This window comes from Pleurodeles waltl, chromosome 4_2 (assembly GCF_031143425.1).
Source record: "Pleurodeles waltl isolate 20211129_DDA chromosome 4_2, aPleWal1.hap1.20221129, whole genome shotgun sequence".
Lineage (NCBI taxonomy): Eukaryota > Metazoa > Chordata > Amphibia > Caudata > Salamandridae > Pleurodeles > Pleurodeles waltl.
In genome coordinates, this window is record NC_090443.1 from 32328671 (window position 1) to 32355834 (window position 27164).

A 27164-nucleotide genomic window follows, 5' to 3' on the forward strand; every position below is an offset into this window, starting at 1 on the left:
CTTCAGATTCTTGAAGTGGCTGATAGCAATGAAAGGAGACGACACTTGAACTGCACTCATCTGTCTCTTGCCAATGTCAGGGAATACTGACACAAATGTAGATAAACTTTCTAGGATGTATTTCTGATGTCCAAATAAAGTATTATGTGACCTACATCTAAACACATTAATACTCTTCACTTGGATCTGGGGTGTTTGAGGAGTCAAGTTCTCTGTTGAGTTTCTTAAAACATATCCTAGTTTTCTGACCTTGTTTTCATCAAAATGCTTGTCACTGTTCCAACATTTTTAATGGTGAAATGTGCAACTGTAGCAACACAAAAGGATGATGGACCGAATGCTGAAACTTTTCATCCACTCACCCCCAGTCACATATCTTAGTTTTAATCTATTGTTCTTTTGCTCACTGTGCAACCCCAGTTTGGACCCAACCTTATGCAAATTAGTCTTGACCCTGTTCCCCATGGGAACAGTCCAGTCTAAACTGCCAGGCCAGGTCCTCCCTGGACCGGAAACAAGCATCTTGGGACCGGTTTCAGGGTATCACCCTTCATCAGGGTAGCTTGAATCCAGTGGCACAGTGATCAAGGGACCTATGTCCGGGTGTACGCTTCCCAATTAGGACAACTTTAGCAACATAAAAGGATGATGGATGGAGTGCTAAAACTTTTCAATGACTCACCCCAGGCACAGATATGGGTTTAATCCATCCATGGGAACAGTCCAGCTCAAGGTGTTCAAACCCATATTAGCCTCAACCGCAACACCAGCAGAGGCAGCTAAATCTCTACAGTGCCAGTCAAGAGGTCACCAATCTTCTGCGGCTGCAAGGAATCATCCAGCAGGAAAGGAGTGACTACTTTTTTCCCCCTTTTTCGCCTGCCCCTCTGGTAGGCAGAAGTATCATGAAACATCTGCGAGAGTGGCAAAATATTTCATTAGAGAGATGGGTTCTGAATATTATGCCAAATGGCTACAATCTCAGGTTTAAAGACCTTCCACCTGCAATCACTCGAAAGAGTTGAAATAATTTACTCCAGGAACAACTATAGCATAAGCAGAACATCTTGTTTTCAAAGCCAAGCAGTGGTGAAGGTCCACAGCTTACGATAAGAAAAGGAAGATTCCCAAAAAGGAAAGGAAGTTTATTCCTGTTCATTTCTGTGTCCATCAAAAAAGACTCAAATACAGACCTATTCTTGGCTTCAATTTAGCCAACAAATAGATAAAAACGAGAAACCCAGGATACTAGCCCTGTACCAGATCTACCCTCAACTACATCAAGGAGACTGGATGTGTGCTGTAGACCTTCTGGATGCATATTTTCACATTCCAGTTGCTGCACGTCATCTAAAGTGTCTGAGGTATATCTGGGTTAAAGCCTGCCCCTTATACCTTCTCAAAGTGTACGGCAGTGGTGGCAGTTAATTTAAGAAGAATGGGAATATTCATCTACCCATATATTTATGGTACAATCATTAAAGTATCTTCTTCTCAATCAGACGTCTTTATTTCAGCTTGACTGCCGACATGCTTCAGAACTCAGATTTACAAGTCCATCATGCTCAGTCAATACGGAATCCAGGTAAATCCATTAATCATATGGGGGCTGTGCTGGACAAATAAAGCTCAAAACCATTTCCTTGGAAGGAAGGACTCTCTTCTATCCATCTGAAATATCACAGTATTGAGAGTCTAAATGGTCTGACAACCAGACAAGTCTCCTCTCCTCTTGATTTAATGGCCTCATGAAACTTCCTGGTTCCTAATTACCACCTTCACATGAGGCTCCTCCAATGATGTCTCGAAGACATGTGGTCTGAATTCTTAGGCAAATCGGTGGATATGGTGAAGTTCACTTTTAGTGGCTGTCCTGTCATTTTTATGGTAGTGGGATCTAATTCAGTCTCTTGGAGAGGAGTTCACTTCCACCAGGAAGTTCCTACCCAAATAAGCGTAATTTTCGTTCAAACTTTTCAAGACTGGTTTCATCCTTTTTCAAAACAGCAACACAACAGTGATGTTTTATTTGAACAAGCAGGAATGCACCAGACTGAGGGTTTTTTCCCTGGAGGCCCATCAATTTGGAAGTAATTCCTAACCTCAAATTTCAAAAACAGTTCATCTCCCATGAGCTCAAAATGCAGAGGTGGAGTGTCAGCAGAATTTCTGAGGGGAATCTTGAATGGGTGATATCCAATAATGTCTTAAAATACCTCTTCTGCTAATGCGGGTTCCCTCAGCTACACCTCTTTACAAATGGCGAAAGCAAGAATGACCTCAACTTTGCCTCTAGATTGTATTAACCAGAGTCAAAGGGGAATGCCCTTTTGATATACTGGTATTGGAAATGTTTCTGCTTCTTCCATCCAGTTTCCATGATCCCAGCAGTCATTGTCAAACTGACCTGTTCCAAAATCAGGTTGATCCCCAATGCACCAGAACGGCCAAAACAGTGGTGGTTCACAGATCTTTTTTTACCCTTTCAGAGCGATCACACAGGATGCTGCCTTGGAGACCAGATTTTCTTCACAAGGTCAAGTTCCAGATTCTGCATCCCAACATACCATCACTCTGCTTGACAGCTCAATCCTGAACATGGTCACTTGAGCCTTCAGTAAGATTGCTTGGTCATTATAGGAAGGACTAAACACTCTTTCACTGGGGTGATATTATTTTCGATTAAATAAAAGAAGGTCTTCATTTGGTTAATTCAAAGAAGCATTGAGCCAACAAAATGGCAATTGTTCCCCGATTAGGAAACCTTTCCCTCCCTAGAAACCTAATGTAAACCTCTCAAAAATCATGGGTAGTCTTTTCAAATGAATCCACAAAGCGTGCCCTCAGCACACATTGTAGAAAGTCACTTTTCTGGCTGCTGTCACATCTGCACATGGGATTAGCATGATCCAGGCCCCCAGCTGTCATGAACCTCACATGATATTCCATAAGAATAAAGTGTGCGCCATGACCTAGGTCTGTTTCATGGTAATGGCAAGGTGGGGTGCACCAAGTCTTACCCCTGCAGTGGTAAAGGGCTACTGCCCTTGCTGAGAGTTAAGTACACAAGCTCAGTGCTGGCTGCATACCCCTTTTGTAGTAATCAGTAGTGTGAACAGGCGTTTTACCTGTTACTGGAGTGGTACCTGCTGGCCTATCCTGACAAAAATCAGCCAGGGTTTCAGAAATACATGCAGCTGGGTCACTCTGGTTTGGGATACACTTCCATGCCTATGCAAGGGACCATTCTGTCCCAGCACATTCCACTCAAGCAGAAATATTTCTGAGTATATTAGGTGTTACAAGAGTTCTTACGTTTTATCTAGACAAAAGAAAAACAATGTAATTCTGAACAGCTATTTGTGAATTAAGAGCTCGTTCTGACAAGTTTTTATGTTTCCAAAAAATCAATTATGAGATGGATTGTACTCTGTTAATAAAAAATCAACAAGTCTATGCTAGGTAGACCTCATGCTTAGTGTGCAAGAGGTAAAGATGCTACAACTGCATTGCTAAGGAACATGCTTTTAGCAGAAACATGAGAAGCAGCTACTTGGAGGTCTGTCCATGCTTTCACAAGACACTACTGTCTTGAAATCAAACCTTGATCTAATGCTGACGTAGGTCAAGCCTCTCTTAGCAATATGGTTGAATAAATAAATTAAGGCATTTTTCTTTGTCTCTTCTCCTTAGTGGTGTTTTGAGGGATGTGCTTTCTTCCCTATTCGGTGCTTATGGTTATCAATGGAGATCCAGTGAAGGCAAAGGAAGAGTTACCTGCAATTCTACTTCGCCTTTTGGGTAATCTCCATTGAAATCATATGGAACGCTGACTACCCCAGGCTCAAGAGTAGAGGCACTGATTGTCTGTCTGAGCTGAGTATCCTTAATCTCTCTACAAAATATCTGGAGCAACTGCCATCGACAGGGGATGATGGGATACTAGTGGAGTATGTTTCCATAAGGAGTAATGTCCGTTTTTCAGCCTTTTCTAAGCTGCAGCCTAATTAGTACAATTTTATTTATTGTTTCAGCTGTCAGCCATACAGTGCTTTGAAAACAATTTAAGAACACTAATCATGCTAAAACCTACAACAAATAAAACATATGCAAAGATATTCGCTAAATTGCGAAATAATGTTAAAACATTCAAGAACCGTATTCCTTCCTGGTATAGACCGTCTTCCACACACCTCATATAAAAAGTGCAACGGGGTATTGGAGATTTAGATTAAAGCTTTAGTAGTATGTTACAACCTGGAATATATGCAAATCCGCAAAAGTTCTCTAGGTAAGCTATGGCCTAACACTGTTGGAGGCTCTCTCAGGTGAGACCACGTAACCCATAGAAATGACGCTACAGAATTGACCACATACAAGTAATCAGATTTGATGCACAGCGCCATAGCTGGCTTAACACATCTAACCCCAATATAATTAAAAAAGAGAAAAGTGCCATAGCTGCTGTGCTAAACCATATTTGTTGCAAAACTAAATAAAATGGTCTAAGTTGTCTGACCCTCCAAAACTACAATCGCATTGATCAAATCTAGCATCAAGCAATTTTATGGACAGTGTTTGCTTCACTTCCGGTTACAGCATGCCCAAGTATTCAGAGAAGGAGTGCCGTAAGTGTTACTAAAATAATTGCTCGTAATGGAATCTGGCTTCAGCGGCAGGCATATTTTTATCTGCACATGTTCACAGTACCGCTCTTTGATCAAATCTGCGGTGTCCTTCCTGACACTGCCCTGGGCTTTCCACAGGGACACCATCTGCAACTCGATAAAAAATGTTCTGTACAAGGGACGACCAGGTGTGGCCCAGGCTGATACCACTATCCGTAGCTTCTTTTAGGGCAGTGGTTCCCAACCTGTGGTCCGGGGACCCATGGGGGTCCGCGAAGCCTCCTTAGGGGGTCCGCGACTGCTTAGAAAATTATAAAATATCAACAGATTAGGTCCCCAGCTTTCAGTAATGACTTAGTGGGGGGGTCCCCGGACTCCAATAATGAGTCAGTGGGGGTCCCTGGGTTCCAGTAATCATAAAGCAGGGGTCCACAGAAGTCAAAAGGTTGGGAACCACTGTTTTAGGGTATCCAGATAAACTGCGGCCTGAGGGTTTCTTCCTAATCTATCCCAATAAAGAACGGCCCGGAGGGCTACAATTTCTGACATTGGTGTAAAATTTAGATCTGCATAGAGTGCTATTAGAGGGGTGCCAGGTCTGAGCCCAGCATGGCTCCTAAAAAATTATTTTCAACGACTTGGAGTGTTCGAACGTTTGTGTACCACCATAGCTCTGCCCCATACAGTGCAACCACCACTGCCCTTTGCTTATATATTTATAAGAATACGCTAATGCTTCTAGCTCCAGCCTTATGCCTACACTCTAAAACTGCGCCTGCCATCTGTTTCAATACTAATGTTGCCTTTTGTATATGGCAGCCCCAACACAGATTCTCTGAAAATTGAATTCCCAAATAATCGAACTGCATTTTCCAGGGGTGCACCATCGATATTCCTCAAAACGTTTCAATAACCTATGGGCAGAATTTTCTGTCCGCACCATCAAGACAGCGTCCTCCACATATAGTAATAATATCGGTAAGCTGTAGTAGGAATATCTAAAGAATTTCCCAACAGAAAATCCGCTGCATCGTTTATGACATGTCTGAAAAGCAAGGGCACCAACACACACCTTTGCCGAACACCTTTTTCAACTGGGAAAGGATCTGTAGACTCCCTGCCTGGACCATACCGTATTAGCTTACTGTAGTTCAAAGCCCTAATGGCCCTTACTAGGGAGGTATCAACTCCTAGGTCTCTCAGGGATCTCCACAACTTCTCTCTGTCAAATAGACAGAATGCTGCTTTCAAGTTGACAAATTTTAAATACAGCGATAACTTCCTCACCACCGTGAATTTATAAAAGATCGTTAGTAAACGGAGCACCTGGTCGATAGTCCCTACACACAGACCAAAAACAGCTTGCACTTCTGTCATGATGTTATAGGCACCAACCCACCCTTGGATGTGATTAAGCAAGACTTTCCCTAAAGATTTTACAGCGCAGAAAGTGATCGGGTGATAGCAGCCTAATAAGCTACATTGCCCTGTTTTTCAGTATTTTCCTTTAGAAAAAAATTGTGAAATAGGTTTTTTTGACAGTTTTATAAATGTATTGATTGATTTGATTTTCAAATGGCTCTTCTTTCTTAAGGTGGATATGCAACAATTGGCTATTATAGCCTGTGTAAGGCTGTTATAAAATTCTGTTTTGGTTTTTACAAATTGCTTTCCTAAAATAAAAGTGGAAACAAGTATGCTCTGTCAAGTGTGCTCCAGATTCCTGCATATATATGGCCAGGGCCGTTCAATTCTTATAAATTAATTGGCGAATCCCTTGAAAGATGCCTAGGAATACCGGTAGGTAACGCTTTCATAGTCTTTTTTATAACCTTTGTGACCAATCTCATTATAAAGCAAGGCTGAGGTGTACTGAATCAGGCTAAGGCTTGTGGAGTCCGCTGTAGGGATGCAAACACGGTTCAGGTGTGTGGAATCGGATTTAATATGATCAACACTAATCTTGCCCTTTGATACAGGGAGTGCGCATGTGGCTTTTCTTAACGCCATGAAGCACATCCTTTCTTTTCGATGCACGAGTGTGGGTATTTTTGGGACTGCCTGCAGAGATGATTAATATTCGAAAACAATAAGGCGCTGTGGCCCATATTTAAGAAAAAATGGTGCATCAGCACCACTTTTTGTGCACCCCCCTACCAGCACCTAACAACACCATGGCTGCGCTGTATTTATAATACAGTGCATCATGGCGATCATTAGCACAATAGCGTCAAACTTTTTGATGCTATTGTGGCACTTTGCTACACTAGCGTAAAAAATGTGGAGACTAGTGTAGCAAACTGCAAGGAGGCCCATAGGATCTATGGGAGCGTCATTTCAACGCCTGCTCTGAGCAGGCATTAAAAATGACGCCAAAAATGGTGCGATGAAATCTGTTAAATTTCAGTGCGTCCTTTTTGTGGACCTTCAAGCGCCCGAACGCCCCCTTTCATACATTATACCTGGTGCAGGCATAATGTGGCGCAAGGGTTTACAAAGTGGCGCAATGCATGCATTGCGCCACTTTGTAAATATGGCGTGGGGAAAAAGCCATTTTAGCGCCACCTTAGCGTCAATAAAATGATGCTAAGGTGGCGCTAGGGGCTCTGAAATATGCCCCTATCTTTTTGATCTTCACCCATTAAACATACAAAGTTGTCGGAGACTAAAAGTTGAGCTGTTGTTTACGCTTTGTTCTCATGGTGAGTTGGTATGAATAACTCTGAATCATGTGGCGTTAGTTTCAAATGTGTCTACTCAGGTTGCGGCAAGATGAATCGGGCATTGGCGTGAATGTAGGTTTGGGTGTGCAGACTCAATGTGAGGGGTCTAGAAATTAAAAAAGCCGAACAGAAATAGCTAGGAAAGGAAGAAGAAGGATACAAATCATCTTATCTGTCAAGCAGCAATGAAGCACTTCATGTTGGCCTTACCTTTGAAGGGACTTCCCCTGAAACAAGTAAAAACATCTGTCTCGCCTTGTCCCTGCAGGCAAAAAAACACCTTTCAGGGACACATAGGGTATACTTCTACTTCCATGTTTTTCACTGACTGCTAGATTGTTCTGAATGTAAATATTCTTATTATACGTATTCTACAGGGTATAAACCTGCACTCCTTTAGGGGTTGGGCAAGCCAACAAATTAACAGGAAGAGCCGAGGCGATATAAGGGAAGGCTCTGGCTCCAAGAGCCCGTGCACCAGCGGAGCCAAATAGATGTTGGGCATGAAAACTATGCAACAAACATCATGTTAGAATATGATAAGGTGTCTTCAAAATTTAAATTAGTGTGTTTCTTCAGTGCAGGCAAGCATTTCACTTTAGTAAATCAGATGATATATCTGCATCGAGAAGTATTTCTTAAGAGTGGGATTTTTTTTGTCAAACTTTCTTTATTTTCTGGGCACAGAAATTAAGCACCAAGGGTTGATGCAGTGTAAAGACTACCATGCAACACAGATTCCAATGTTAAGCACAGTGTCATACAAATAGGTCCACCAATGCAATATTAGACCAACAAGTTGCTTATGGTACATCATTGTCAATAAGCATGTCACAATTTATATTATAGATGGCCATTACCGCCCCTCTTCCCCCTACGTCCCCAAACAAGGGAAACAATTGAACAAAATTATATTCATGTAAAGAGTGTTAATTATGGAAGCTATCTTGTGATTGGTTGAGATGGGCCAGTTATAAGGGCTTTAGAGAGCTCACGGGGGGTCAGAGCCAGGAACGTCCCAGCAACCACAAGGACCTAGATCTGGAAGTGGTGGAGTGCTCTTGTACGTGTGGGGCATGAAAAAAGGGGTAGGCCAATGGACAGAAATCTCACCAGGGGTCCCCATATGTATATGAAAAGTTTCAGAGAGTCTGTAAGAATGTCTGCCATGCGTTCCATGGTGAGGCTCTGCCAAAGGCAAGCATGCCACTGCGACAGTGAGGGAGCCGCAGGTTTCTTCCAGGCTGCAGCCTATGCCATCTTAGCAGTTCCCAGGCCAAGCCAAACAATGGAACGATCTCCCATAGTTTGATGCTTAAGGGATGTGTCACACAGCCCAAGGAGGACAAACTGCAGTGTGTGGGGAAGAGGGTAGCCTAAAATACTCCTCATCTGCGTTAAAATTTAATTCTAGTAGAGTCGTATCTTGGGTCAATCCCACCAGATATGGCGGAAGTCACCTAAAAGCCCACACCCTCTCCAACATCTATCTGACGCCTCTGGGTATATTTTGTGGAGTTTCGATGGGTACCAGTACCAATCCGAAAGTATTCTACAGTGGGCATCTCTTAGACCCATTGAGTGGTTAAATCTAGGGATATCACTCCAAAGTTTCCGCCATTGCTCTGGGCCAGTTGGTGTCCCTAGGATCTGATCCCAGAGGGCCATGTGTTTAGTAGTGGGAGTGCCTGCAGTGGAGTCCAAAGGTGCGAAGAGGAAAGACATACAATCCATAGGCACCCCCTTAGCGGCAAAAGGGTGGGAATTTTCAGACAAACACTGAGAAGCATTCCTACCCCTCTCCTGATGACAATGCTATTAGTGATCTAACTGGCAAACCAGTTGACGTGTATCCTTCGTGAGGCCTAAATTCATAATACATACATAGCTACATTATAGGTTGTTAAACACAAGATGTTTTTCTACAGGGCACATACTTAACTCACATATGAGAAATGAACAAACAGGAGGCATGGGGAAATAAAGTACTTGCCTAGGATCACACATTTGGTCTCCTCTGGAATCTAGGATTGGTCTCATATTATACAATTTCACATTGTGCAATTCAGCCACTAGAGATGGGTATCTCTTTCAAAATGAAAGATTAGTGCTCTGTCTGTAAATCCTTGAAGATGAGCTAAGAGTATGGGTGACAAGCAGAATTCACATTTTATTTTTGGCAATTTTACGTGCCACATACTTTGCCCAAGGACACAAGAGTGCTTCACAACAGATGCACACTAGTTACACCCTTATGGTCAGACACAAACAGATTTGCTGGGATTCACAGACCCAAGGATGGGATTCAAACCTGGTTCTTGCTCCACGTTGCATGATCAGCAACTTTAAGCACTAGGTCACATTACCTCCTGTGAAAGCTCAGCTTGTGTTGGGTTTAAGGATCCAAGAGGGCTTGCCTTGATCATGGTTCAAGTTTTCAGTGGCTTGCCCACCTCTAAATCTTTGATGGAGAGCAGAAGGAGGGCACAATACAGTCTGGCTCAGAGGACAGGAAAAGCTGGAAGGCATAAAACAGTATGAGACAGACGATAGGCTGTCTGAGTCAACGGCCAAGAGAATAAAGGTAGAAGGTAGACTGAGGGCAGAAATCAACCAAATGTCTGTGAAGCCACAAGCAGAAGGGATAAAAAAAAGTCTGAAGCAGGGGGACATGAGAAAGGCACAATATTGTGACGTACAGGGTAAAAGAGAGAGACAAATCATAGGAGCAGGGCCAGGACGGGGCAAAAAAACCCTGTAGTAAACATTGGTGAGTGAGAGGTATGACGAGTGAGATGTATGAGGAGACTGGTATGTGGATGGCATTGGCGAAGAGAGGGTCATCACTGGCAAGATTGGTTGTCTAGATGTAGGAAGCAAGATTACTGCCAGGTGTTGGCATGCCTGGTCAGGGCTGACGAAGGGCAGCCACTCACTGAGTGGTTTATAACAGCGGAATCACAAATAGGAGACAAATGAATGGGCATCACACGTCTGGTATGGAGAGTTTAAGGAGCAATGAGAACATTTACAGTAATGCCCACTATTTGAAGGGCTGAAGGGTAGTGTGATGAACACAAAGCATGAAAAGCCTGAGAACCACAGAGCTAACAGAATGCACACTCTAGTGAAAGGACGACCCTCCTCCACACAGAGATAAGTACAACAAACATCAGTGGGTGACAGGCCTGAGAGTTATAAAGGGACAGATCAACTTGAAGTCAGAAGTACAATGAGGGACCAGTACTGCACATTAGGAGGCAAATTAGAGTGACAAAGACAGGTCAGACAGCATATCAGGCTTCTCACAAGATTCTACTCCTTCTAGGGACCATATAGTCGTAGTAAAGTGAAACTGCTTGTTTTCCCTACTGGATGCTGGGTACACAGTCTGTGTTGTTTGGTCTCTGGAACACCTTGGCTCTCCTTTATAACGTGGTTGATCCGTCAAGTCCAAGCTCAGGGCAGGTGGCTGGAAATATGGTGAAGAGTCACAATGTTACACAATTGTCACTCAATTAAGATCAAGGTCCAGTCAGCCGTGCTACTTTAAAAAGGATCCACTCCTTAAAATAGAAGCACAGTCACTTGAATTACTGTGAATCTGACCAACTTTCGCCATAATTTTTCAAGAGTCGTTCAAGCAAATAATTTTAGTACTTGATTCACTAGCTTATGAATTGCTGTGTGGTATGCCAGTCATTTCTATTCTGGTTCATGGACTATTTACAAGCCCCACACATTCAGTGCAATTGCCAACAAACACAAAACATTCAGTGCATGGATAAGCTCATGTGTGGCAAGCAGCGACCTATTAAGCCACCTTTCATTACATTACCTTACCACACTCCTTGACACTAACAAGCATTGCATCAACCCACTACCTGACCCTCCAGTCCCACACTCCATAGACAAGCGTAATTATAGTAAACTCTTCTTCATTAAATAAACCACAAACGATCCAGCATCACATTACAAGCACAATCTCTGCTTCTCATCTAACAAACTCCTCCATGCTGCATCTTACAGTGGTAATCGTTCAGATCACTGTCTCGCCAACATCTTCAACTCCATAAAAATCTCCTCAGAAGATGATTGCTTACCCTTATCCTTCATCAAAGGCCTCGTTCTCAACCCTGCTCAATATCGTCAATGTCTTTCTTACACAATACATCTTCCAAGAAGCTCTCATGACAGGTTAGATAATCCCTCTTCTAAAGAAACCTGCATTACATCATGATGACCTCTCTACCTGCTGGCACATTACACACATATACATTACAAGACATTCAAAAGGACAATATATGCACTACTCCAACATCACATTCATGAAGACCATCTCCTGCATGACTGACCATCCAGCGTCAGATCACGCTGCAGCATGGAAACGTTTTACTTACAAATCATGGATGACACTCTCCTGATGACTTCCTGATGACAAAAAAAGAGGACACCTGATTCCTGTCTCTGTTGTACCTTTCAGCCACTTTCCACACCATCGAACATCCCACCTTCAACCACGCCCTAAAATCTTGAATGAGATTCATTGGTGACATCCTCCACTGGCTCTGCTCCTAACTCGTCAACCAAATTGTGTTCACTGACATGGGATTTATTAGATCCCAGAAGCTTTTCATCACCAGCGAAGTCCTCCAAGATCCATTTTGTCTCTCATCATTTTCACTAAGCCCTTTAAAACTCTCCTTACAGAAAAGAGCATTGGCATCCATCAACATGCCAACAGCAAACAATACTACATCAAAGTCTCTTCCACTTTAATAAACCATCCACGCTTCAAGTGTGGGTTAATAAATCCAGACCTGGATCATCAGCATCTAGATAAAATGTAACCCTTCCGGAACTGAATTCCCTCTACTTGCCAACATCAGGAAACATCTAGTCCAGAACTTGCTCAATGGCATGATTCTTGAATGATTCAGTTACCAACTTTCAACCAATGTCAAATCACTGGGATTCACCCTTGACACCAACCTCATCTTCAAGAAACACATCACCAAGAAAACCAAGACAGCATGCAATTTGAATACTTTCTTAAAGAAATTGAAATCATTCCTTCCTGAAAGCAATTTCAGAACTGACATTCAAGCCATTGAATTCTTGCATATGGATGGCAGCAATGGCTTGCTGTGCAGCCTTCCAAACTCCAGGCTAGTTCCTTTAATGGGATTCCACAGCTGCAGCACACCTTATAATGGTCCTGGGGAAATATGATTATATAACCCCCTGAGTCTAATGGAACTCAACTGGCTCCCTTTGTTGACCCACATTACCTTCATGGCACCTGCATCATCAACAATGCCTTAAGAACCAGCACCCCTACCTAACAGGCTGATAGGCTCATCCGCTCCTGTGGCTCTCAGTACACCCTCAGCCAGGTCGCTGTTTGACTGGAGACAAAGAAGTGCAAGGAAGAAAAAACTACGCAACATTCTCCATTAACACAGCCAAGATATGGAATGGCATCTTGCATCCATAAGGAATAACCCTAGGAAAGGACTGAAAGCATACCTCTATAGAATAGTAAATAGTCACTCTCCCTCTCTGAACCTAGCATTCAAAGCCCGGAGTTACTCTCAGTATCTCTGCCTGCAGCCATGTGCAGCTCTTCTCTGTCTTTTGACTAGGTATGTGTTTTGTAAATGCCACATACATATACCCTGGACACCAACCACACCCGTGAAGAACAAAGATGGCCTGGTGTCAGCTCTCTCTCTCCTACAGAAAGTAAAAACATTTCTTACAGAAAACAACTTCAAAACTGCTGTTCAAGCCCTCGTACTCTTGCATCTGGATGTTAGCAATTCCTCTTCCATGTCCTCTTGCCCCCCACACTAGTACCCCTGAGAGACATCCTACAAGCCACAGCATGTCTCATCCAGGGCCTGAAAAAATATGTTCACATCACCCCAATCCTGATGAAACTCCATTGGCTCACCTTGTCAGCCCGCACCCTCTTCAAAAACCAGCTGCATCATTTACAAGACTGCCGGTGCCCGCATCAACTTTACAGCCAACCACACGAAAGAGCTCTTCAGAATCATCAAGGAATTATCCAACCCGATTGCCACAGAGACCACCATCCACCCATCCCAGGAACTCCACAACACCCTCTCCGACTACTTCCACAGCAAGATCACCACCATATATAACAATTTCGATTCCCACTCCTCCACCTCCAGCCTAGACTACATGAGCGAACACCAGCCACACAATAACCTCATGGTTCCCAATTACCACACAGACCACTGCAGACATCATGACATACATCCACTCCAGGGCAACCACCGACCCCTATAACCACCAGCTTTTCAACCTCAGAGCCAACACTATTAGCATGGACCTAACCCGCATCCTCACCACCTTCATCTCCACGGCAAGCTTCCTATATGAAGTGAAGCATGCGGAGGTCAGACCCCCCTAAAGCAACCCTCTGCTGACCCCAGTGACTTAAAAAAACTACAGACCAATCTCCCTGCTCCCCTTCCCGGCCAAAGTGCTTGAGAAAGCCATCAACCAAGAGCTCACCGACTACCTTGAACAAAACCACTTTCTCAACATCTCACAATCGGGATTCTGGGCCAACCACAGCACAGAGACCGCACTGATCGCCTCCACGGACTACATCAGGACCCTCCTCAACCGAGGGGAGTCAGCAGCTCTGATCCTTCTGGACCTCTCTGCAGCGTTCGATACAGTCTCCCTCCGCACTTTCCTCATCAGACTGCACAACATAGGCATGCAACAAAATACCCTTAAGTGGCTAGCCTCTTTCCTCTCAGGCTGCACGCAGAGCATTCACCTTCCTCCCTTCACTTCTGCACCCAAGAAACCTCCCTCTGCCCCACCCTGTTCAACATCTACATGACCTCCCTCGCAGACATCGTCAGATCCTACGGATTCAATATAGTCTCCTATGCCGACGACACTCAACTAATCCTCTTGCTCACTGAAGATCCCCACTATGCTACAGCCAACTTCCGCAATGCCATGATCAACGTAGCAACATGGATGAAAAACAGCTGCCTCAAACAACATGGACAAAACGGAAGTCCTGATCTTCAGGAAGAACATCTCTGTATGGGACCACAGTTGGTGGCCAGCAGAACTCAGACCAACTGCCTCTCCATCAGACTGCGCACAAAACCTCGGCATCATCCTCAACTGCCAACTATTGATGAATCAATAAGGAAACTCAGTGGCCTCCTCTTGCTTCTACATTCTCCGCGTGCTCCGTTGAATCTTCAGATGGATCCCCATCGACACCAGAAAGACTGCCACACACACCCTGTTCACCAGCTTCCTCGACTACGGCAACGCTATCTATGCCGGAGTGTCCTCCCATCTACTTAAAAGACTCCAAACTCTACAGAACACCACAGCCAGACTCATCCTCAACCTACCCAAGTGTTCAAGCATCACCCCACACCTCAGAAACCTCCACTTGCTCCCCATTCAGAAGAGATGCCAATTCAAAATCCGCTCTCCTTAACCTAGGGCCATCCTACATCAACCATCGACTGAGCTTCTACATCCCAGCAAGACAACTTTGCTCCGCCTCCCTCAACCTCACTCCCCCGCATCCATCACAGAAGCAGTGAGGCCACTCCTTCTCCTACACAGCCGCCAAGTCCAGGAACAGCCTCCCCCTCCACCTCCAAACAGCTCCCTCCCTAGTGGACTTCAGAAGGAGACTCAAGACATGGCTTTTCAATGGAGACACAGCACCCTCAGCAAGCAGATACCCTTAGGGATGATAGTGCTGTGCTATACAAATGTTATGATTGATTGATTGATTGATTGATTGATTGATTGACAAAGCCATCAAGACCAGCACATCTGCTTATCTTGCAAACAAGCTCCCTATCTTGGGTGTTCTTGAACACTAGCAGCCAGGACACCAACAAATAGCAGAATCAGAAGTGTAAAAAAGAAAAAACAAGACAGTAGGCCTTTTTCATCTATGCACCCTGGATTTGGAACAACATCCTTGTATCCATGAGGACCACACCAGCTCTGCTAAAATTTAGGAATGAATTGAAGATTCACCTCTTTAACAAAAAATATTTTTCAAGGCATTAACCATTTACAACCCAGCTTCCTCTTCCACTACCTGTTGATTTTATGCTTTCCTTTGATCTTGTACAGCTCTCTGCTGCCTTTTGGCTCAGTTCACGCTATAGAAATATCATGTACATAAATACATATATACATACAATCATACATAAATACATAATTACGCACAACCATAGCGCCTCAATCTTTTCCGCTGGTCTGAGTTCTTATAAAATATAGTAGGCCAATGTTATGCTGTAAAATTTCAGCTGCGAGGATACCTCTGATACTGTCCTTGATGCTGAATCAACGCAATCTCTGGACAGCCAATGAGGGCATAAATGTACACTTCCATGGAGATGCCAATTATGATTGTCCAGCTCAAAACAGTTTTTCAAAGACCCTCCTATAGTTCGGTGCTAAGTTTGTTTGGTTCTCTAGAGAGAAGTCAAACTTCATGAAAGTAAAGTGAAATACAGTAATTTTCAAGTTTCATTTGTCTTCAGCTAAGTTTTCATACTTCCCTTGGGATATTTTATCCTGTGTTATGTGTGACTGGAGACTACTGAGTTATTTTATTTTAGTTAGCTCAGAAAGAGGACAGTTTTACATTTTTTCCAGAACAAACATTCTGAAGGTTCTTGCCGGAGCTCTGGAAGGAGGGCATTCCAGAGATGTGCTGCTTTGACAGAGAAATAATTACCCCCCTACTGAGACCTCTTAAACCGCGCTATATGTACTAGCCAGGAGGTGGAAGATCTTAACGTTCTGGTGGGGACATGAAAGAAAATGCTTTGACTGAGAAAGAGAGGACCTGTATTATGCAGTGCCCTGTGGGTCATGCATAGAGCTTTAAAGTGAATCCGTTGTTTTATCGGTAGCCAGTGAAGTGCAGCTAGGGCTGGCTTGGCAGAGTGATGTCTTGGTAAGTTAGTAAGAAGCCTGGCGGCCGCATTCTGCACAACCTGGAGTTTCTTTACAACATATTCTGGTGAACTGAGGAAAAGGGAATTGCCGTAATCAAGTCGGGAGAGTATCATAGCTTGAACAAGAATTCTTCTGGCCACAGGGGGAAGAAGATTATTAATCTTCCTAAGAGTTCTCAGGAGGCCAAAGCAGGAGGAGGAGATTTTTTTAAACTGTTGTTCTATAGTGAGAAGGGGGTCAAGCCAGAAACCAAGGCTCTTTATGTGTTCCTTAGTGGGGGAAGATTCCTAAAGGCCTCTGAGTACAGTGCCAAGGGGATTGAGGGGGCACCATTATCCACAATCATCACCTCTGATTTCCCATCGTTGAATTTCAGTTTAGATCGGTTCATGCAATTACCAATGTCCGCAAGGCATAGGGAGAGGTTGGTTAGAGAAGGAGCCTTGGTGTTCGAAAGGGATACTATCAATTGAGTATCATCGGCAGAGGTGACCACTGAGAGGTCGTAGGGTTTAACTACTTTAGCCAGGGAGGAAAGATAAACGTTAAAGAGAGTAGGACTCAGGGACGAACCCTGGGGAACTCCACGTCGATGGAAAGGTATCTGATAGGAAAGGGTGGTCCAGAACTTGGAAGGTTCTTCCTGTAAGAAAAGAGGAGAACCAAGATAAAGCGGTACCCTCTATCCCTGTCTTGGAAAGCCTATGACAGAGGAGATTGTGATCCACAGTGTTGAAGGCAGCGCTGAGGTCCAGTAGGATAATGGCTACGTGTCCTCCCTGATCTAGCAGCTGCCATGTGGACTCGGTAACTGACAAGAGGGCTGACTCAGTGCTTTGGTGGGATCTAAATCCCATTTGAGTAGCATCTAGGAGCTCATGATTTTCGAGAAAACATGTCAGGTGGTTATTAACATGTTTTCCAGGATCTTTGCTAAGATAGGGAGAAGGGCAATAGGCCTGTAGTTGCTCAGTAAAGTAGGATCAAGTTTAGTTTTTTTTAGGAGAGGTTTAATGATGGCATGTTTAAGAGATTGTGGCAGAGATCCTGTGGACAGGGAGTGATTTAAGATACTGGTCACTGATGGAACAATGGTGTCTGAAACCAGCGGCAAGATGGCCAGAGGGGCGGGATCGAGAAGTGAGCCTGACTTAATATTGGTAAGAAGGTTAGTGACCAGCATATCAGTTAGGGGCTGAAAAGCTGCAAGTGAAATCCCTGTTAGATGAGTGTCGGCACCTTGGTCATTCTTAGGGTCCTGAATGGGGGTGATGGGAAAAGTATATATTGGTGATTTTTTCCTGAAAGTAGACTGCTAGCTTGTTACTATGTTCGATTGAGGCCTCTATGGGGGAGTCACCGGGAGGTACAAGAGTAAGTTCTTTGAAAATCTTGAAAATCTTTTTTGGGGAATTTGCTGATTGCTCTATTTTGGTACTTTAGTATGAAGATTGAGCTAATTTAATGTTAAGATGATAGCTCCTAATGGATTGTCAGTAAATTTCCTTGGAGGAGGCGCTGTAGTTTTTCCTCCAAATTCTTTCCAACTTCTTGCAGTTCTGAGGACTAACATGGACATGTGTGTCTGTACCAAATGTACAAGGTTTTCAGGTGCTCACATGGAATTAGGACTCTCTTAAAACATTTCAGTTAAATATATCTGACTGAACAGACATGGTCGAGAAATCCCTTTGTCTCCTGGACCACGGGGTTATCTTTAAAATTATATTCCTCTGGTTCTATTAATCCTCTTTGAGTCCTACAATTCTGTGGTACACTTTTTGCTGACTGATGACAAGTGTAAGTCCCTAGGATCACGCCGTCATATTCTGGTGTGAAAACACTCCTACATAGGCAAATATTCCAGCAGGGCCCTTAGTATATTTCTTCAAGCTTGCTCTCCCCCTAAGGTAGAGTGCTACCCAGGGCTTAATTTGTAAAAAAAAAAACGTGCCGGTGCCCAAAGCTCTCCTGTGAAACACGCGGCTGCTGCAATTACATGTGCAAACACAGAACATCAAGGCAGCGTAATCCTAAAGCCTTCTCTGGCCTCTTTAATCCATTCACAGCCGCTCCCTGCCTCCTCAGATCACTCTTGCAGCTTTCTGCTCTCTACCTTTGAACGCTTTTTCTTTTTTCTCTTCTTCCCCTTTCCCATATGTGTCTTTTGCTCGCAGTAAATGTCTGATGCAGAAAACTAAGCTCCGGCCCTCAAGAATAAGTACTGGTGCTCTGCACCGGAAACAACATGCACAAATTAAGCACTGGCACAGGGCCACACAGTTTTTGTCAGGGCGAGTCTTCGAAGTACTGATTTAAAGTCAGGGATAACTACACAGCCAGTTCCCTATCAAAGTAAGTGCTGTGCCTCTTGAAACTTTTGGTGCCTTGACAATACAAGCAGGAGGACGTCTGCGTGGGTTTTCTCATGCAAAGTGATTTTCAGAGGAGGGAGTGAGTTGATAGAACCAGCTCTATTCTGCAGAGAGTATTACCCTGATGACCTTTAATAATTCTTAAATAGATTGATATGTGACAGTCTATTGCAGACATTTTGCAGAGAAATGTTGTGTTTGTCATGCAACATCCGTTAAAAATGTTTTTTTAGATCAAAACAGGACCTCATATATGAGAAATGGAAGAGTGCCACAGAAATTGTTTCACGTAGTATTAGTGAGTGGCTGCTGTGTTACAATGTTGAAAACACACATCTCTAGTCCTGTATAGTATTAGAATTTGGGCAAGAAACCTGCCCAAGGAGGTCATGAAAGAGCTGAAATTGGATCATAAATGTACAGCTATTCCGAACAGGGACCCCCAAAATATTTTTGGCCAGGACCCCTAAACTCCTTAAGATGTCCCTGTGTGGATTTTATTTAATCCATGCAGGCCAACAGACATCACCCCTGAGTGAATATAAAGGTTTCACTCTGAAATGTAGATTACACTACCACAAACTAGTCAGTCTGCCTGTACTTGATGGAGGGACATTCTCAATCGAGAACTTGTAGGGAGACACAGTTTTGCCAGATACATACTAAGGTTCATTTGGTGGAGCTCTAAATTTGCTTATACCTTGGGGCATTAGGGATTAGGGGGTCACTGAATCCGGCAAAAACAAGGGTACTTTGAGTGGGAAAGAATGACAAAATACATGCTAAGATAGCCGTGGTGTACAGTTACAAACGTTTGTCACCAGAAGAGCAAATGTGGAGGACTTGATGTCCAGTGGTAAGGCTGAAAGAAAGGTACAACTCAAGTCAGCATGAGCAGGGCTCATTTCCAGAGAGTGAACAAATTGGATGTCCTAATATAAAGCCGGCCCTGGCAATGGGAATGGAGGCAGGGATTATCTTCAGGTGTTCATAGCAGGGAAGAGAGGAGGAGAGAGATTAGGCATCAGTGTGCTAAGGGCCAGAGAAGAAGTAAGCCGCAGCAAACCTCCATATGAGTGGGCCAGACCACTAGAGAGGGAGAAGGAAGACACCTCAGTGTAATGATGGCCCGTGGGCCAGCAGGAGAGTAGAAAGGAAAGCACAACATATATGATGGTGTGGTAAGCCCGTGGAGAGGTGCATGGCTAGAGGAAGGTAGAGAACAAACCTCGTTGTGTGTGAATCTTTGGAGCCAGTGGAAGGGGGAGGTGATGTAGAGCACATGCTAATGTGTGGATCCAGTACAATGGTGGGTAGAAATGCACACCACATATGTGGAGAATTCTTGAGTCACAGGTGCTTGAAGAGAGGGGACAGAGCACCCCTTATTGTGCAGAGGACATAATGGTTAGTCTGAGATGAAAGAAGAAGGCACAGCAGTCTGAAAGCTAGGGAGCGCCTGAGGATCAGCGTAATGTTAAGAGGAACAGACGACACACAAAAGTGTTCAGAACAGAGGACCAATGTAAAAGCAGAAATGAACGACAGGGCATTTACTGTTGAGTCAATGGCTGTTAGCGTTCAAGAGGTGAGAGCACTGATCAGCAGATCACTTGAAGGAAGGAAGGGAAAGGATAGCGCTTGGAGTTGGATGGAGAATCATCAGACCACCAGAAGGAATGGTGATAAACAGCGGACACTTTGTGGTTAGCTAAAGGGTCATCGGACCATGGAAGGTGGTAAAAAAGTATAAGACAGATAAGATAGGGTGGAGGGTCAAGAGCCCATTGGAAAGCAGAGAAGAAAGGCAAGGCACTTGCACCCAGCAGGTCACTGGAATGAGTGAAGACCAAGTAGGTGCATCTGAGGTGGGCAGACAGCATTTCAGGGGAAGGAAATGAGGCAATGGCAGAATACTTTGGTGTGGGTGAAGATCTGGTAGATCACTAGAAAGAAGCTTAACAATGGATGGGCATGTGGACTGTTCTGGCTGTCAAGTGGATCATTGGATAGTAGCTAGAAGTCTATAAGCAGATAATGAAAGTAGGAGTGGTTAGGGAGAACAGTGAGGGATGGTTAGAGTGTGTAGGGCTGCTCTTGACAGGGAATAGAAGGTCAGTAAACGGATTAATAAAGGTTAGAGCGCCTACACTTGGCCAGAGCAAAAGAGAGTTTCTCAAAAAAGCACAGGAATGGACGAGGAACTCCTGTTGAACCAACCTTCATCAGGTCACCAGAAGGAAGGACAAAGAAGGACTCTGCTCACAGAGTTGGAAGGAGCATTAACAGGGGGCTCTGAGGTCATATTGTTCAGCAACTTCCGCAGTTGACCGGCAGGAACGGAGAAGCCATAGCAAACACAGCTGGGTGAATGGCAAGTGGGTAATTGAAGGAGAGAGGGTTATAGCAGTTTGTGCTGAATGAAACCCCCAAACATGAACGATAGAGTGTTGCCCTTTGCCTTCCTTTGACCATCATTAATGTTTAACTTTCTTTTGCCCCTAGGTTTCCGTGAGAGTGCCTTCACCTTCTCCCTGCTGGCAGCTGGTGTTATGCACTCAGTGGCCACAGCATGCAGCCTCGGGAAGCTGCATGGCTGCGGCTGTGAGGGAAAGCGGCGTAGTAATGAGGAGAAGATCCGACACAAGTTAAATCAGCTGCAGCTACAGGCTCTGGCCAAGGTGAAAGGTCACCACCCAAATATGTCACCATTACTGCGTCAGCAGGCAGAACCCAACCCACAGGACACCTGGGAGTGGGGAGGCTGCAGCCATGAACTGGAATTTGGGGAAAAGTTCTCCAGGGACTTCCTAGACTCCAAAGAATCCCCTAGGGACATCCAAGCCCGAATGAGGATCCACAACAACCGCGTGGGTCGACAGGTAACTTGTGGGCTTTGAACTAATGGGTTCTGGGTCCTTATCTCAGAGAGTCTGCAGAAGTCTGGTGATGTGGAAAGTATGTGATTTTACACTGTTCATGGATTGTATGTACAAGATATGTATCCTTTGGTGACAGAAGTGTTTCTTGTCAGAGTACGTGTCTTCAGTTCTCCAATCCAGCCCCACCAATCCTTCACGCACACACCAGGATAACTCACATTATCACTTATTTTCAAACCAAACATCACCTAGAGTCTAAACAGGATTTTTCAGCCCCTAGCCTGCATGTCTGTTTTTATTTTTCAAAGTGCCAACTTGCTTTGGTATCTACTAATCTGAGGTGTATATTCTTTCTGAAGCACTAAAGATAAGCCATCAGTCTCATCTGATTCACAGCTTGATTGTCCTTTTCCCAGCATGATAATCTTCCACTGTAATGCACTAGTTCCTTTACATTTTTAGCACAAGTAGCTCCCATAATGCTTGTCTCCAAGGTAGCTAAGCATAGTGACTATCTTAGTTAAAAAAAATCTGCTCTTATTCCTGGGTCTTCTGAAAAATCATCTCCTTAGTCAGCACTGGTTTTCTCATAGATTCATCTGCTTCAATTATTCCCCATCATCAGGTTAGGAATTATAGGAATCACTGTTTCTCCTCCATGGGCTCTTTCTTATTAGCCATAAGTTCTGAAATATCCCGCTGAGGCATGGCATCCCAGAGCATATATATATTAACTTAAAAAAACAAAGGTTACTCGGAACGTTATTGTTAGGCTGACATTTTGAACGTACAAAACCATAGAGATTCAGCAGTTATAGTTAGAGTTATTTCAAGTAACTATAACTCGTACCCTAAGGTAACTCAATCAATCAAATGTTTATTGTTCAGTTAAGTAAAACTTACAATATGGATACGCTAAAAATCTTTAAATAAGACACCCTCAATATATAACATCATAAAAAAATCTATTCGCTATTTCATTGGATACCCAGTATTTGCTAAATCATCATAAGGCTCAACCTATCTTTAGTTATACAACATGTAATAAAAAAACAATTCTTAGTTTGCCAGCTATACATTATATACATGCAAATTGGCCCAAATGTGTTGACAACCAATGTACTTTAGTATACAAGATTTTCGTCAGCATAGCTCTTATTCCAATTTAATTTAGCAGCATTTGAGGACCTCCCACCAATAACGTAATTACCATAAAGGTCAATTCAGTGAAAAAGGGTCGAGAAAAAGTGCAGTGTGCATATCCTAATAAAGTGCTTTGTGCATAGAAACATCACAAAACAATTCTTTTATCCCCGACTACAATGTTAAGACTTGATTGCATGTCCTGACACTCAAACATTACTATAACTTTCGCCATTTAAAATCTGGTATAATAAAATGTATTTATTTAGATTGGTCCCCTATACTTCTCATATTGTATTTGGCACAACTGAAATCATCCTCACAAATATTATTGCTGCTACTAAGAAGTAATCAGAACAGCATGATCAAAAAAAGTACTGGGTGCTTATTCTGAACTTCATTATTGTAATGTAATAGGCCATTTCGGCTTTAAAAGGGCCAGTTACCTATATACCTGTGTAAGAATGCAAGAACTGCCACTAAGTTACCATTATAACTCATGCTTTACTAATTTTGACTCTGCAATTGACATATACTTAAAAAATTTGCCACAGAACTTCGGATCTTCCCCTTGAACACACTTTTACAGCTTGCCGGCATGTAAGAATTGAGTTTCTTATAAAGCCCTCTCCGCTCAGACATTAGAGGTTGACAGGTGCAAACAATATGACATATGTCTACCTTGGGGTAGTTGCACAGATGGCATGAAAGCTCTGCTGTCATTCTATTCCAAACAGGAGTATTAAGGCATGGTTGCAAGTCTCCAAAACGAAAGCTCAGCAGCTTTAATTTTGCCTTTAGGCCATACAAACGTCCCAAGTATTTTTGAGTTTTCAGGGGGCCATAAGTTCCTATTACCAAACATGCGTGAGATCTTTTTGCCAACACTATTTTATCCAGTAGGGATGACATTTTTTCCCCGATACATTGATGGCTCTGTTAAATGCAGGTTGTGAGATAGTTTGGCCCCAAAGCTTCTCAGCCTCAAAGGTTTTAATGGCCAGATTGAAATAGTTGTTCCTTGGGTCCATTATCGCTTCCCACACAATAGAGCCTGATGCAGATCTTGAGGCTTTTCTTAGTTTCTAACCAGATTTCAAGTAAGCACCCAGGCTGCTTATCCACTACCTCCTAAGTCCAAACTCTAAACGACTTTGGGCTGGTGAGGCCTGACGTGGGAGGTTAAACAGGCGTCAATAAGTTCCTACAATTGTATTGTCAATTATTTTATCCGCTCTCCCTCTCAAGACCTCAACTCCATAAGTGAGAGAAGGAGCATGTTTAGTGGCCATTACTTGTAATAAATGCTGGAGGGACATGCTTTTTAAAGAAGATTGTAATGTTGAAAAAGCGGCAAGTAATGAATTATTTCTTCTTTGTATTGGACAACACTGTTCTTTAAATGCACCTCCGGAGTCGAAAATCACTTGGAGATATTTATACTCAGACACAATTTCCAGAGCTGACCCATTAATATAGATTGTGGGCAGTGATAATCTTCTTCTTGGCACTAACATGGTTTATGTTTTGAAAACAAAACTCAAAAACTGGAGAGGGTCCAAAGTCACTATTCTCCGGTAGAAATACCTTGTTCATGAAGTGGGGGACTTGACCAGAGGACAAGGACCCACGTCCTCTAAAAAGGGTATACTATTCAAACAATAGGTAAAGTCCCACTCAAGAGATTCTTGAAGTTATCAAATTGGAAATTTATTTCATTGTTGTACAGACGTTTTGATTCCATATGCTCAAAAAGTCACTTATTTTCGAAGCAAAAAAAAGCAATGTCCAAAATGATGACAAAAGGAGGGAAGATCAGCCAACACGTGTTTTTTAAAGACGTCGTTAAAAAAAAACCAGAAAGAAAACACAACTAGGTCCCGCCAATGAGAACATGACTAATTCAGTATCTAAATCATAAATGTTTGCCTTATTTTGTACGCCTTGAGAAAGCCCCGGCTTATATAGCCAGAGGGGGCGAAACACGTGTTGGCTGATCTTCCCTCCTTTTGTCATCATTTTGGACATTTGGGGTCTCTGGGGCCAAAATCGGCCTGGGGAGGTGGCCACGTGTGCTTCCCTCCCCCATTTAAGCAATTTACCCCCGGACCTGGCCCACCTGGGGTAGGTAAAAAAACAAGGCAGGGAATCCGAGCTAGTTCTTTTTTCAATTTTGCCGCAGATCCTCCACGAATTTGCGGCAAAATTAAAAAAGAAAATATTTTGGGGTCCCAGCGAGGTCCCTGTAGGACCCCACCACTAGGCCTAGGGGGTCAGGGCATTCCTACCCTGTCCCCTTGTATTTTTTTTAACATTTTTCTTGGGACTCAAGCCAGTCCTGAGTCCCAAGATGGGAGCCACCCCTTCCTGATTAAAATGGTGGCAGCCAATCTGATCTCACCATGAGATCTGTCAGATCCACGGACCCTCCGCGTCTCTAAATATACATAAATCTTTTGTTTTAAATTACTTTCAAACTACTGATCAGAATTGCACCAAATTACAAAAAGCACTCTTTCTGGACCACAATCTAGCTTTCTGTCAAATTTGGTGTAATTCCATTCAGCAGTTCATACTGTAGTCATGTCTAAAATCCTTATGAGAAATTGAATTTTGAGCCTCCCCCCCAATTCTTCTCAGCCTCTGTTTGACAGATCACTCTGAAACTTTCCTGACAGCAGATGAAGTGAGTGGCAAACTAGTTTTGAAAATTTTTAACGATTTGTTAAACAGCACCAGAGCTATTAGCAAAACAATAAACGATTTTCCTATGGAAACTAGGTTGTAACTATAACTACCTACAGGCAACCGCAAAAAGAAAGATTAAAAACAAATGTTTATAAACCAAAAAAACACTGATATTCTCCGGTTATATTTCAGTGAAGTAACTATAACTTCCATCCCAGTGCACTGCTTCTGACTTCACATATCACATCACTCATGACATGTTAACTGATGCCGTTGATAACCTCACTGATGACATCTCAAATGACATAATTAATGACATCACTCTTGACATCATCCAAGCTCCTGCGCCTACAATGACTTTATAAACCCCTACATCATTTTAGAAAACAAAGGAGGTAGTAAAGATCCCATAAACATGTACAGCATAAAGTGACTATATGTATGTGTGCATGTTTGAAACAGAAATAGTGTAGTACTGGAGACGCATCTGATTCACTGTTGTAAAAGTTATATGATGCATAGCTTAACTACCAGAAAACTTTTAAGTGCAAACAGCACTTCATTTAAACAGGGTACAGACTGAGTACAGACTGAGCACATCTAATGTGAGTTGCAAGCATGTGTTGGACTGTGTCTTAAATCAAAGTCCTGTTGTCAAAATATGCGTGAAAAACTAAAGCTTATCCTTACAATTCATTATTGTAAGAAATCGGGTTATTACTTGAGTGATTAAGTACCCACCCCAAGTAATAACCACAATCCTTGGCAGAATAAACCACTGGAGTCACTAAATAAACCTGAGTTCAACCCCATGGTAGTTTGGTACAGAGCAGACAAGCTTAACTTTAGAGGCAATGTGTAAATTATTTATGCAATACTATAACAGTGCTAAAGTCAAAATGCAAAACAATTAAAAAAAACTAAAATGAATCTGAAAACTAAATAAATAAAATAACACTAAAATGATAAAAATACAAAAGTGGATCCAGAGGTATGAATTTCTAAAGATTTAAGTAGAAATAGCGCAAAGGAGCACAAAGCACCAATGATAGTCAGTGGTCGTGGCAGAACAGGACCTAAGCGCAATTTGATTCTGACCGAGATGGAGCACAGGTTGGATAAACTAACCAGGTTCTTTCAGGTGAAAGATTTTATCTTCAGGCTTTAGTCCTTTAAGTCCCCAATCCACCACAGGAGTACACTTCTAAAGCCCTTCAAGATCTCAGGGGTGGCACTTGGCGATTCATAGGCTGGCAAGCTGTGACCAACAGTAGGATTCAGTTCAGGTTCAGTTGTCACTGTTCAGTTGGGCTGGTGCAGAAAGGGCCTCCTGTAGGTTGTTATGTCATTGTATCTTTAACAGAATGTCAGCCTTCTAACCCTTTGAGTCCACTTCTTTGTCCTGGGTAAAAGAGGTAGAGCAGATTCAGGCTTCTAGGCTCTTCTGAGGTTTCAGACAGGAGGTTCAGTCCTCTTCTGATCAACCTCAGGCCCGGGAGTGATCGGAAGTGGGTGCCTGGAGATGCCAATGTTATGCCTAGTACAAGCTTGTGGATGGTAGTGACCCCTGGGGACCTCCTAGCCAATGGGGTAAGGGCTCCTGGAGCTAACCCTACCCTACACACTTTGGGCATTTTCAAGATGGCCGAAGTCTTCCGCCACACTAAACTTGGGCTCTGAGGTCTGGGAGTGTGCATGGGGAGTGTACTGTGGTACTCCTAGTGT

At 43.2% G+C, this 27164-nt stretch overlaps 1 protein-coding gene across 2 annotated transcripts in view; it reads left to right on the plus strand.

Annotated features, from left to right (window-relative positions):
• Positions 1-27164, plus strand: part of WNT10B (Wnt family member 10B) — a 124377-nt gene that overhangs the window by 87299 nt on the left and 9914 nt on the right. For both annotated transcript variants that reach the window (XM_069230494.1, XM_069230495.1), the window contains exon 4: positions 21232-21608. In XM_069230494.1, coding sequence (XP_069086595.1) covers positions 21232-21608 — 377 coding nt within the window. The remainder of the gene's footprint in view (positions 1-21231; positions 21609-27164) is intronic.